The following is a 12,500-nucleotide window of genomic DNA, read 5'->3' on the forward strand; positions in this document are numbered from 1 at the left end:
ATTCAAAGGTCCCGCCGCCCTCGCCCGCCCCGCCGCCAGAGCGCCACCCGCGTTTCAAAGGTCCCGCCGCCGCCGCCCTCGCCCGCCTCGCCGCCAGAGCTCCTTCTGCCTTTTCGTCATCCGGGATCCACCGCCATATTTCTATTTTTGCATCAGTGTCCGTTGTTTATGTGACTTTATTTGCCGACGTTTCTGCGATGCTCGCACTTTTCTTCGTTCGTGTTTAGAGTAGAGACTTGTGTGGTGTGAAAGAGAGACTTTAGTGTTATTATTTAAGTCTGTTTTAGTATATTATTGCGTGGTTACAGCTGCTGTCGCCGCCGACTTCCAGCCTTGCATTTCCAGTCATGTCAACGAAAGCCAAACAAGAGTGGGATCGTGCCAGTGATGGTAATTTTTCCAGTTTCATGGGTGATTTTGTGTGTGATTATGCCTCATGCGACTACGAGCAGGCTGCTGTAGCCATTTAGACATTGTTGGAGAGGTGAAAGTTGAGAGCTCGGATCCCGCTGAGGCCGAGGCTGTTGTCTTAAAGGTCTTTGCCATAATATTCCTCTCTTAGACCTTCACAGGGAAGAAGACTGAATTACGGGACCAAATTTTCGGGTTGAAGCACCAAGGCTGCCTTTTTAAGCCGTCTTTTCTTAAGGGAAGCGTGTGTCTTGACCTGGTGCACGTCCCTGGCTGTTTTTTTGACAGATTGATCAGGCAGCAGAGGAGGTCACCCTCTTGCTCACTACATTTTTTTTTTTTTTTTTATGGCTAAAGACTGCTGTTGCTTTCTCTCTCTCAGGACTACTTGTAGGTTTCAGTGAGAGTACCCTGTTTGAGATGTGTAAGTGGATTTTTTTGGGGTAGAGAAATCTGAAATAAGTCTGAGTAAGCATTATGAATCAATAATGTTCATTGTTGACAAATATTCATGGTCAGCTGTTGGGGATTTTCAGGGACAAGCTTTCTCATCTGTGTAATGGCTAATTAATAGTTTTTGGTGGTCTTTAAATGAACCGTATGTGGTTTCTGTCATAGGCTACTGTTTTATATTGACTTGAGAGAAGTGAAAATACTTTTTGTAGCTACATATGCAAAATTGCCAATAGCATAGGCTAGCATCTGAAAGTTGTAAGACACTGTGTAAAAATAAACTATCAGATTGTGTTGTATTTTTGATTGCTATTTCAAAATGATTACAAAGAATGTGTAGAATATAGCCAGTGTAAAACCAAGTGAAAATTACTTATGTTACTCGACTTTCATTAGCATAGAAATGTTGATATTGAAAAAAAAATAGTTATCATAGTATTTCACTGTTAGTTTGCATAAACAAAGTAGAATAATTGTAAAAAGGAAATGGTGCCAGAATTCTACCTTTAATAAAATTGAGATAATGCAGTTGATATTAATTTGAAGAAGGGATATCATTGTGAGTTAAAATGGTGGAAAAGGAAACCAAAACCCAAAAATTATAAAAAAAAAAGTCTACATAGTTTATCCACAGCGGTTGACAGATGTACCATATGTCTGTAAGGAAATAAGTAGGTTCAATACTGCCTTTTACGGTGCATCACCCTTATGTTATTCTAGATATAGGAAAGGAGTGCATTTTTATGAAGCTGGCATTTGAAAAATTCTAACAAGGAATTAAAAAGTCTTCCTGTATTTGACATTAAAAAAAAAAACTTCGTTGTTTGAAACCTCTGAGAAGGAATTGAAAATGAATTGACTCGGATCAATTTAGATTTTATAAAGATTGAATTTATTTATTAATGTAGACCTGAATTTCTTGCTAAATATGGACTAGACAAAGCAAATTTTTTTTTTTTTTTTTTTTATAGAAATCTTCAGGTTGCAAGCATAGTATTCATTATATAATTTTTTGTGTAAGCATACTTTTATTGAAAATATATTGAAGATATTTGTTTATATCAGTCTTTTATGGCAATTAATTATTGAACCTGTACTTCAGAAAAATGAGAGGAAATGGTCAACATTGATTATAGCATACTTTAAAGTATGATATTAAGTTGCAAAATGGATAAGTTACTGATATAAAAAACAGCTTTAGATGCTTGGTTTTGATATAATTGTACTTTGTTTACGAAAGTTTTGTGCTTATATGTATGTCTGGAAATAAGAAAATCTATTTTTGTAAATTAACAAAAATGGTATCATTGAGTCTCATTTTGATGTAATATGGACTTCACTATGAATGTGTTTTTATTTTTATTTTAGGAATGCATATCTCTATAATGTATGTAACTTTACATTAGGGTGTTGTATCAACTTTCCACATGGGAATACAGAAATGATGTAGTAATCTGATGCTCCTTTTTCATCTGCTAAGATCTGTGTCTTCTTGCTCCTTTATAATTAACCACGTTACTGGTCTTTTCTTTCAGGGACGAATGGTGAAAGTCCTGATATGTCTAGTCAGCAGCACGAGGATGGTGGAGAGGGAAGCAGTGTTGGTGGAGGTCGGGATTCCTCCTCTCCTTCTTCAAAGCCAGAAGAGGGAGATGCCACGACTTCCACCACAGCCTCTAGTGTTGGAGGCTCCCAGGGAGGGACTGCACCGCCTTCCAAAGCCTCTTCGCCACAAAACCTGCCTCAGTGGCAGTATTCCAGGGTGAGTGGAGTTATAATGTAGAAGATTATAAACAGGGCTGATGGGTGTAGTGATTAAGTCATCAGGAATTATTTGGTATATATATATATTTTTTTATACTATCTGTATTAAGGATCTTGTTAAAAGATTATCTTCTCTTTTTTCTCACAGGATGAACTTCTTGACCTTAAAGTGGCCCCATTGTCAATGGCATGGCCATCTTGCTTGGATCCTGCCTATAATAAATCTCCTGGAAGATGGGATCCAGAAAGATGGATTCGGGCAGTGCATGACGCGGCTCGTCCGTCCAGCACAGCTTCCACTGGCTCTGCAGCTACTAATAATAGACCTGATCGCCCGCCTGATCTCGAGCTGAAACGTAGCCGCGACCCTCGAGAGAGAGTGAAGGTGAGTGGAGGGCTATGCCAGGTACAGAGATCAACGAATTCAATTTAGACATTTTTTGGGTTGTAAAGATATTACCCAGGTAAATGGCTGTTTCACAAGTAATATAATGTTTATTATTATTTATTTATTTATTTATTTATTTATTTATTTATTTTTGAGAAAATTGTTATTGGAGATTAATGTGCTTTTTAGGGATATTACTATCAGTTTCTAAATAGTGTTCTGATTAACAAGATACCAATGAATGTTAGTAAAGAGAGAACCCCCAACATGTAGCATGGAAGAAAAAGAATGAATTAGTAATAGAATTAAATTTGTCACCCTTTGCAGTATTGCCCTTTCAGCTAGTTTGATGAATTTTAAATGCCAGTTGTTAAATATACGTGAATCATAATAAATAATTTATTATGTTAAGAATGTTAGTCTGGAATGGAAATGACACTAAAAACCTGCTATTTGCATTTCAGCAAGAGGAGCAAGATGGAGTAGTGTTGTCTCCTCAACGTCGAAGCTTCAGTACAGGGTGTCATGGCCTGCAGCAAGGCTCATCAACCAGCAATCGTCCAGACTCTCCTGCAGAACGCACACATCCACAACGGGAGTCACACAGGGAGATTCCAGCTCGTAGGATAGGCTCAGGGCGAATTTCTCGTCGAGATGACCTGGAAGCTCCTGTTGGTGGTGATCGCAGGGATTTGGGTAGGAGAGACCGGGACTTGGATCGAGAACGGGACAGGGACAGGGAAAGAGACAGGGATATTGATCAGCGTCGTGATACCAGGGATTGGAGAGCGAAGCCTGATCAGCGATTTGATAGAGATGACAGGTAATATGATAGGTGGTTTGATAATATTTGGATTTTAAATTAAGTGTTGTTTTATGTCTGGCTTATAATTTATGTGGTTTCCATAAAAAGAAATTAAACTATCTCTAGGGTTGCAGGGAGTTTATTATGTTCGTATATTTTTAATAGTTTTTTAAATTCTCACTTATCATGTTGTTATATTCCTAGGTACGACAACAGGCGCCGTTTCTTTGAAGATGATGAAACTGATAAACGTCCTGATCGTCGTGATAGAGACCGAGACAGGGATCGTCGCAATCAGGATCGCCGTAGGATGTCTCGTAATGATGAAGAAGAACAGCCAGAATGGTTCACTGGAGGGCCCACTAGGTATCATTATGAAATTCTTTTTCTTTATCACTGAGAAATTTCTTTTCCTTTATTTTTTAATTTTGTAGGTTCTGCATAAAGACAAGTTACTGATGAAGGTGTCAACGGGACAGACTTTTTTTTTTTGTTTAAAGGAAACTTCACTTAATTCAGAGATGAATGTCTTACCATCACATCTAGTGTATAAAAAATCTTGATCATAGTATAAAATTACATCACAATTTTTTCCAGCCAAAATGAATTCATTGAGCTGGTTGGCTTTGATGATATACCAGAGGAGGGAAATCAGTGCAACAAACCTCAAAGCAAACGGGAGCGCCGACGTTCGAAAAAGGACAAGGAAGGTGAGTGCTGTATACTATATAAATCTTTTTCTGGTTTGACATTTTGGCATTGTGTATAGTTTTACAACTATTTAAACTTGTTGACACGACCTTTCAACAAAGCATAACTATAATTTATTCATACTCAGGAGGAGGAAGCCGAAAGGGATCACGTAGCAGTACTCCTGTCATTGTTGAGGAAGGAATGAACAACAAAGCTTCAAAACAAATGGATCATCAAGACGAACTTTCAAAAGATGCACCTCATCAAAGAATGCAGCCAACTGTTGTTGAGCCAGCAGGTGAAGAGGATGCACCTAGTTTCAACATCGATGATTTCCTCGGAGACATCATAGGGTTTCCTGGTAAGTTCATGGGTTTTCCTAATTATGAAAATGGCTTGTATTGATTTTTAAGAAAATCATGCCTTTGTTGTTATTGTTTGATAAAATTATGGGTATTATATGAAGTCTGTCTCTGGGTTGTGTTAGTTAATGAAAGTGTTCACTGTTTTAGCTGGTCATGATGACATTATGGCTAGCAACAATGCTAGTGGAGGAGGTGGAGGTTCTTCAAGACTGAAGCAGTTCTTCTCGAAAAGAGATTCTCCTATCTTGGGTTCTACCTCGAATTCCCGGCGTTCCTCAATTGATATTCCTCCCCATCTAAATAATCTTCTTAGTGGTATGTTTATTGTCCATTATCTTCTCTTGATAGCAAGACAGTCCTATTTGTAACTACACGGAAGAATTATCATCTTACAAAAACATGGATGTATCTCAGTCTTAGTGGAAAAGTCAGATTAAGGAAAAAACAAGTTATAGGTGCTTTGGCTTTTAAGAACTGATTCATTCAGTTTATCTATTAAATATGCAGAAGTTTGATTCTTTACTATGTATAAAATCTTAGCCCAAGACATTATAATTAACATACTGGAAGAAAATACAAGCAAGAAATAATACTTAGGCTGTTACTGTCTCATTGCCAATCAGATGTGCTTAGTGAAAATCTTTGTCAGTAGTACAAGGGCGATGTACATCCAAGTTTACTTACAGCAGATCTTAGCATTCAGAAATGAATTGTACATTTTAGGGAAGGTAAGTTTTATTTATTATTATTTTTTTTTAACTGCCATCATTAAATTAGTTTTGTTTTATATTTTGATGCCTAACCTTGCATGACCTTATGTTTTGAATAATTAACCTTACTTAGTACATGTATTGATTTGAGTACATAATATTTTGCTTTGCTTAATTTGTGGTAGGCATACCTCTCTTAGGATGTGAATGAAGTTGTTCAACTAAGTTTCAAAACACTAACTTCTTACTTTTGTTAGTTTGTTTGACATGCATTAGAAGTAGCCCTGGATTCTTTTTAAATTTTGAATTTTATTACTTACCGAAGTAAATATTGAAGGCCTGGTTTTACTGGCTTGCATACCATTGCTTTTGGCATTAGGTGTTGGTGATATTGCTTGGATAGGTTTATTAGATCTGGTCATTTTTCAGAACCCCCTCCCATTTCAGTTTCTGCTTAAAAATTGCTGAAAGAATATTGCAACTATGCAAAACATTGTCTGTAAGAAAATTGTAATGTATTTGGTGTCCCTTTCCTGTTTCTACCATCTCTTGGACATGCTGTCAGCAGTTTCTTTTAAATGATTTTCCATGTTATTTCCTCAACCAGTGGTTATTTATTATGTCAATTAACATGGGAAAATGATCTTTATTGTGGTTCCTTTTCATCATCATTTAATATGTTTAATTAAGTTTGGGTCTTGCTAATTCCAAGCCACTGATTGGACTAGACTTACTCTGTCATTTTGGGAACTGTGGCAAGAAGCTTCCGTCATTTGATGATGTTAATTCTGTGAATATCATTAACATAAATATATAGTGGATTACTATGCCCCTTTCAACATTCAATTTGCTGTATATTAAAAGAAAAGAAAATGCTCACATCACTTTGCTTCACTCATGCATTCTCAAACCTCACCAGAATTCTTATTTGTTCATTTCTTGAGTTGGAAGGTCTTGTTTCCTTGCTAAAGTTCTTTCTGCCCCTCACTGATAATATTTTTGATACCTGTTCAAGTTAAAATTAATTATCTAGTGATATAAAATAAATAAACAGTTTTAATGCAATACTCGTTGGCATCTGACTGAGCTCTTTACTTGCTTAATCCAAAGATAGGAACAAGAAAAGAAATTGACCTGTACAGTATATTATCAGTAAGAAAGACTCATTTGTTCTTTGATAGACACTGTATAAGTATATAATCAATAATAAGAAGTGTGGGAAGAAGCCTGGGATTTTTACATTTGTAATTTGTCTTATTTGTGAATATTCATAATAGTGTTTTAGTTTCAGTGATATGGATTTTTTTTTTTTTTTTACATATGCATTGTCTAAATGTAACTTTTTATTGTCTTTAAAATGTAATGTAATGTGAAATGTAATAATATCAAGATATAAAAGAATCCAGTATTTCTTTGGCTTTAGAATATAGAAAATAGTTATGTAATTGACAGTGTGTTTGTATTTGGAGGTAAAGTAATTGTTATGTATTTTACTAACAATGGTTTCAGTCACTTGAAAGACTTTTTCTTGCATTTTTACTAATACTGCATCAGATACCAAAGGATCCCAGTTTAACTGTGTACAGTTTGGTCTTTGATGTATTATCCTAACCAATAGACCTGCTTCTGCAGAAATCACGGGTAGCGAACCAAACATTGTGATCCCCTCGCCCACGGCAGGCCTCGACTCGAACCGCTTCTTTGCGCCAATATCCCCGGCTGACAAGACTGGTGGCAACTCCATAGTGGACCTCCTGCAGCAAGCTAGTGGGGTAATGGGTGGACCAGAATCAATGGGGCCGCCTCTACCTGTAGTTCCTCCAGGCTTACAAGGGCCACAGCAGCCACCGTCGATTAAGGATCTCAGTGAGTTGTTCGGTGTACACGTGAAGGCTTTGTTAATGATATACCTAAAAGGGTACTCGTTTGTGAGTACCGGATATCTTCACTTAGTTGGAATTGGTTTTGTTGTCTGTGCATGGTTTCCTATTATATTGTCACCAATGGTAATATTTGGTGGATAATAGTTGAGAAGAGGGGGCTTTTGGTTTTGGTTTGTTCAGTCTCACTAAATTTGCTAACAGCTTTGTTGGTCTTAATGCTCTGTACCCTTACTTGATTTTACATGTCCCTATAGGGCTGTATATTTAACAGGACCTGTCTTTAGTAGGTCAATTTTCCAGGCCATTAATTTTTTTTTTTTTTTTTTTGAGAAGATTGCTATTTTATGTACTTGAAGGATGCTTTTATCAATTAGAATGGTCTGTTGTCTAAATTTAGGCTATGCCAGTAAATACATTCACTATTTAGGGAAAGAGCTCAACTTCAGTTTTTCTAATTGAAGCCAATCCTCAAGTAGATTGGCTTCAATCATTACTCAGTTATACTTTCATTTAACCCATTATGGTCTGGAATGGGATGTATCTAAATGTAATGTCCACTTCGATCTTAGCTTGATAATTGTTAACATACAAAGTGGTTCCCCAAGTGCATAGTCAACGAGGAGTCAATGACTTATCCTATCTATCTCAACTGTTTATCATTTTCCTTGATAATCATAATGTCAATAATAATAACAGCATTAACACATTGGATCCGAATGCTTTGTATTAGGCTTATTTGAGCAGCCACTCTGCCAGGTGTTCAGCTTGTAGGCCGGGTGCACATGAACACTAGTGTGCAATGCAAAGCTCCATGCCTCCTCTTTGCAGAAGCGTTTTTAGCTTTTTTTTGCCATTTTCCAATGTCCATATTTGTCATTTGATTTGCTTTATCCAGATGGTAATAGACTATTTTCCTTGCACAGACTCCATAACATCTCTAAGTAATCCATAACTCAGTGTAATAATAGTAACAATAAGTAACACCTTGTTATTGGGGTCATCCCCCCCCCCCTTAAAATTCATTTTCTGTAATACAACCTGCATTGCTGGTCATGGTGGGCAAGAATAGGATTCAAAGGATTGAAATAGCAGCCTCCCTGGAGCTGGCACTCTTCCAGGCATGGATCATGGATGGTATATTCCACACTCATTTATCAGTGGAAATAATGCAAATGGCCTTTTCTAAATGCTTTTCAGTCTAATCACCCACTAAGACCTTTGCACACTCATGGTGAGTCACCCTGGCCTTCAACCAAAATTCTCATGATGGCAAGTTCCCATCACCCTGGCTCTCAGCCAAATCTTTCCCTTAGCCAAATCTTTCCCTTTTCATGTCACTTGCCCCTCAAGCCAAATTTTCACATGGACTTACAGATTGGCTCCTTGGTAGCTGAGCATTTGAGGAGCCATATATAAGTAAACAGTTCACAAAACAAAACTACTGTGGACATTACTTTTTCCCTGTGGAACAAGTAATAGGTTGATTGAGACTGCATACTGCTGATTTCCTAAACATTTGTCTTTTGGTTTTGTATGCTCACTGATAAGGTGCCCCAGTAAAATAATCTTGAAGAAAACCCAAGCTTGACCAGGAATTCTCTTCACTGAGTAGACTTCCAGCAGAGAATGTTTACTTTTGATAATTCACAATTTAGAAAAATTGAAACAATGAATTTGGGCCACTTTTGTTGGGTCTATTGATAGTTACCAGATGTTTTAGACTTGTTGGCTTAATTATTGTTATATGAATAAATTATCATGTATGTTGTGGGTGTGATTGGTTTTGTGGTCAAGTTGATAAATTGGCTAACCTTCATCTTCATCTTCATCTTCATCATCATCATTTTCTTCTTCTTCATCTTCTTCTTCATCTTCTTCTAGCTTTATATGATTTTGTCATTAAAGACATTTATCAGAATTGAGTAGGAAGGTATCATCCTATAATCTAATGTAGCTGCAGTTTGTAAGATATCTTTTTGAATAATTAGGATAGATTTTATACCAGCACAATTTCATAGTTTGTCTAATGGGAAACATTGAGTTGCACATTGATTTAGACCAGTTGATACTCAACAGAAAAAAAACAGTCAAATAGAAGCATTAAAAAAATGTACACCAGTATTTGAGTGTTAGATCCTACTTATTTTATGCATGTTAAACATCTAATGTTAAGATGATCAGAGAATGAAGAATTAATATGGAAAGCTTTTTCTAGAGACCTGCCATTGAGCTTAGCCCTGTTTGAGGTTTAAGTATTATTCACTACAATTATGTTTTGCATCTTGCCAACTTTTACCCCTAATGCTGGCCAGGTATTAATACTTAACACATCAATGTGTTCATGCTGTGCGCTTACTAGATTTTATTAATGTTTATATAATGGCAAGTTACTCTTAATAAATGCTCAGCTCTGTAATATGAAGCTTACATAAAGGAACAGTTTATTTACTGATTATTCCACAATTTTTTTTTTTGAAATGTCTATATTTTTGCTCTCTGGTGTCTGAGTGGAAACTCAGCAATGAAAGTTTTTATCATTGTGTCCAGGTAAATGTTGCATATATACCAGGTATCAACATTTTTCATGTATAGAAAATGTAAGTTTAATATTTTTTGTGAGGTTGATTTAATTTTTGGGGGGGAAATTTACATATTGTTTGATTGAAAAAAAACCCACTTGATTGCTCTTCAGTTATTTGCAAATTATATTAATAAATACATTCATTCTAAAAGTAATTTATATGAAATCAGAAGGAATGTATTTCAGAATTAATACACTTTCTTCAAAATATTCAAAATATCTCAGAAATCACTTGCTGTTAGTCTATAACTTTGTCATAGTAGATTCTGGAGTGATGTTACAAAGTTCAGTTAGAAGAATCAAGGGAAGTTTATTTCAAGTTTCCACGTGCCATTTTGATTATACCTGCAAGACATCATTGGATAATTGTCTCCTCTCAGTTATTTGTGATAATAGAAAAATGGAGGGGCACAAGACTTTGGATCTCCATGTGTATATATAACCCACTGGCCACAGTTGGCATGATAAGTGCTTAGTCACCAAGGAGATCATTCTTGGTTCAACCTATCAAAACTGTTCATCGATTTCCTTGATTTTGTAAAGATTAATTCATTTTATTTTATTATCTTCATTGTTATTGTTATTGTTTTAATAACATTATGATAATGTCAGTGATATTAACAGATATGGATATTAAGTAAAAAAATAAATAAATAAAAATAAAATCAAAGGTTGGGGAAATCAAGTGCAGTCATTAAGGTCTACTGATTAACTCCTTGGTAGCTGATCACTTGTGGAACCATCTGCTACATTAGGTAGTACAAGAACCTTCATTCTTAGGGTAAACATATATTTAGTTTCATATGTTGTTTTATAATTTTAAATTTGGATATATTTGTATGATTTATACCAGAAATATCTGGGATATGTACACTTAAAGTATCTTTGATAGATATAGGTTCAGTACCTTAACCCCTATAATCCGGTTGACATTACCTTCATGTTGTGAAAACAACTTGGCTTGAGGGACGGCTGACGTGAACATGTTGTCATAGGGAAAGTCTGGTTGTGGGCCTGGGTGACACAGACTTGCTGTTTTGAGCATTTTGGGTGAAAGCTGGGTGACATGAAAGACTCACCTGAGTGCACAAACTGGGAGATTAAACTCTTTTGAGGTTTAGATAGGAGGTTTTGCATTATTTCCATCCATAAACAAGTGTGGAATGCAGTGTCTGTGAGCCATGAATGGAAGAGTGCTGGCTCCAGGGAGCATGCCATTTCCGTGCTCAGCATCTTATTCCTGGTTGCTGTGACTGGTGGCGCAGGTTGTACAAAAAATTGAATATTATGAAAAAAAATGTATATGTTACTTATTGTAGTTATTTTTCACTGAGTTGTGGACTACCTAGAGTTATGATATGGAGTCTGTGCAAGGAAAACAGTCTATTAGCATGTGGATAAAGCAAAGCAAATAGCAAATATCGACTTTGGGAAATAGGGAAAAAAGCTAAAAACACTTACGCACATAGAGAAAATAACATGGAAATAGGCATGGAGTCTTGTCACTGCACACGAGTGTTCATGTGCACCCGGCCTACAAGCAACACACCTGTCAGAGCAGCTGCTCAAGTCAGTCTAATGCCTGTATGTTGGGCCATGTGATTGCCGTGAAGCAACCGGATCCAGTGGGTTAACCCTAGTTAGTCTCCACTATGGGAGACACATAGCACTGGTAATTGCAGATGTTAACTATTTTTTTGGCTGATTGGGGTATGGGTATATTTCTGATTTGTTGTCATTTTGGAAACATAGTAAAGGATAGCTTTTGCTGTTGATAGAATTAATAGTTGGATATTGTATAACATAGAATTTTTAAAGTGTCTTCAAATCTCTCTTAGATATCCATAATTTTCTGTTATGTTGGCCCATTTTATCTTGATATTTTGTTAGAAGAGCTTAATATTTAATGTTAATGCCTAGATTATTAACTTTTTGCAAGAACAAAAAAGGAGAGTATTTTGTCTTTTCTTAACAGTGATGGATGGGAAAGGACAGAGCTTGGAGGAAGTTGAAGCTGGAATAAGGAATATGCGTCAACCTCTAAATCATCCCAGTCAGATGGGACGTAACCATCACAATGCAAATCAGATGACTGCATTCAATGACTTCGTAAGTATTTTACATTTTGTAGGTGTCATCGCAAGCATTTTTTGGGCCTTGTAGGTAAAGCATGCACAATAGAGTATTTTCTGGTAATCAGATAATGTAGTTATGTAGATGATATGGAATAGATCATATATCTGCTATGGAATATTTGTGTACTTTGTATGCTTTCTTTTTTCCAAAGAGGGTAATTAGATATGGCTAAAAGTTTGCTACTTTAAAGTACTGTCTTTTAGTTTACACCAAATGTAGGTAGCATTCTTAGGAATAATTATAACAGCTATAGCCATCTGTAATTGTTGCATATTATGAGATTCTTAATTGCAAATACTTTGCTCAACAGT

General features: G+C 36.2%; 1 protein-coding gene across 6 annotated transcripts in view; it reads left to right on the plus strand.

Annotated features, from left to right (window-relative positions):
* Nucleotides 1-63: 63 nt before the first annotated feature.
* The window catches only part of LOC119579457 (histone-lysine N-methyltransferase 2D-like), a gene marked incomplete at its 3' end in the record, with an annotated part of 29,272 nt that continues 16,835 nt past the window's right edge, over nucleotides 64-12,500 (plus strand). For 2 of the 6 annotated variants that reach the window (XM_037927282.1, XM_037927285.1), the window contains 10 exon segments: nucleotides 64-390; nucleotides 2,400-2,626; nucleotides 2,777-3,013; nucleotides 3,481-3,839; nucleotides 4,026-4,187; nucleotides 4,419-4,531; nucleotides 4,660-4,875; nucleotides 5,027-5,194; nucleotides 7,222-7,455; nucleotides 12,029-12,162. In XM_037927282.1, coding sequence (XP_037783210.1) covers nucleotides 348-390; nucleotides 2,400-2,626; nucleotides 2,777-3,013; nucleotides 3,481-3,839; nucleotides 4,026-4,187; nucleotides 4,419-4,531; nucleotides 4,660-4,875; nucleotides 5,027-5,194; nucleotides 7,222-7,455; nucleotides 12,029-12,162 — 1,893 coding nt within the window. 6 annotated transcript variants of the gene reach the window in all.

This window comes from Penaeus monodon, chromosome 12, assembly GCF_015228065.2.
Source record: "Penaeus monodon isolate SGIC_2016 chromosome 12, NSTDA_Pmon_1, whole genome shotgun sequence".
Classification (NCBI taxonomy): Eukaryota; Metazoa; Arthropoda; class Malacostraca; order Decapoda; family Penaeidae; genus Penaeus; species Penaeus monodon.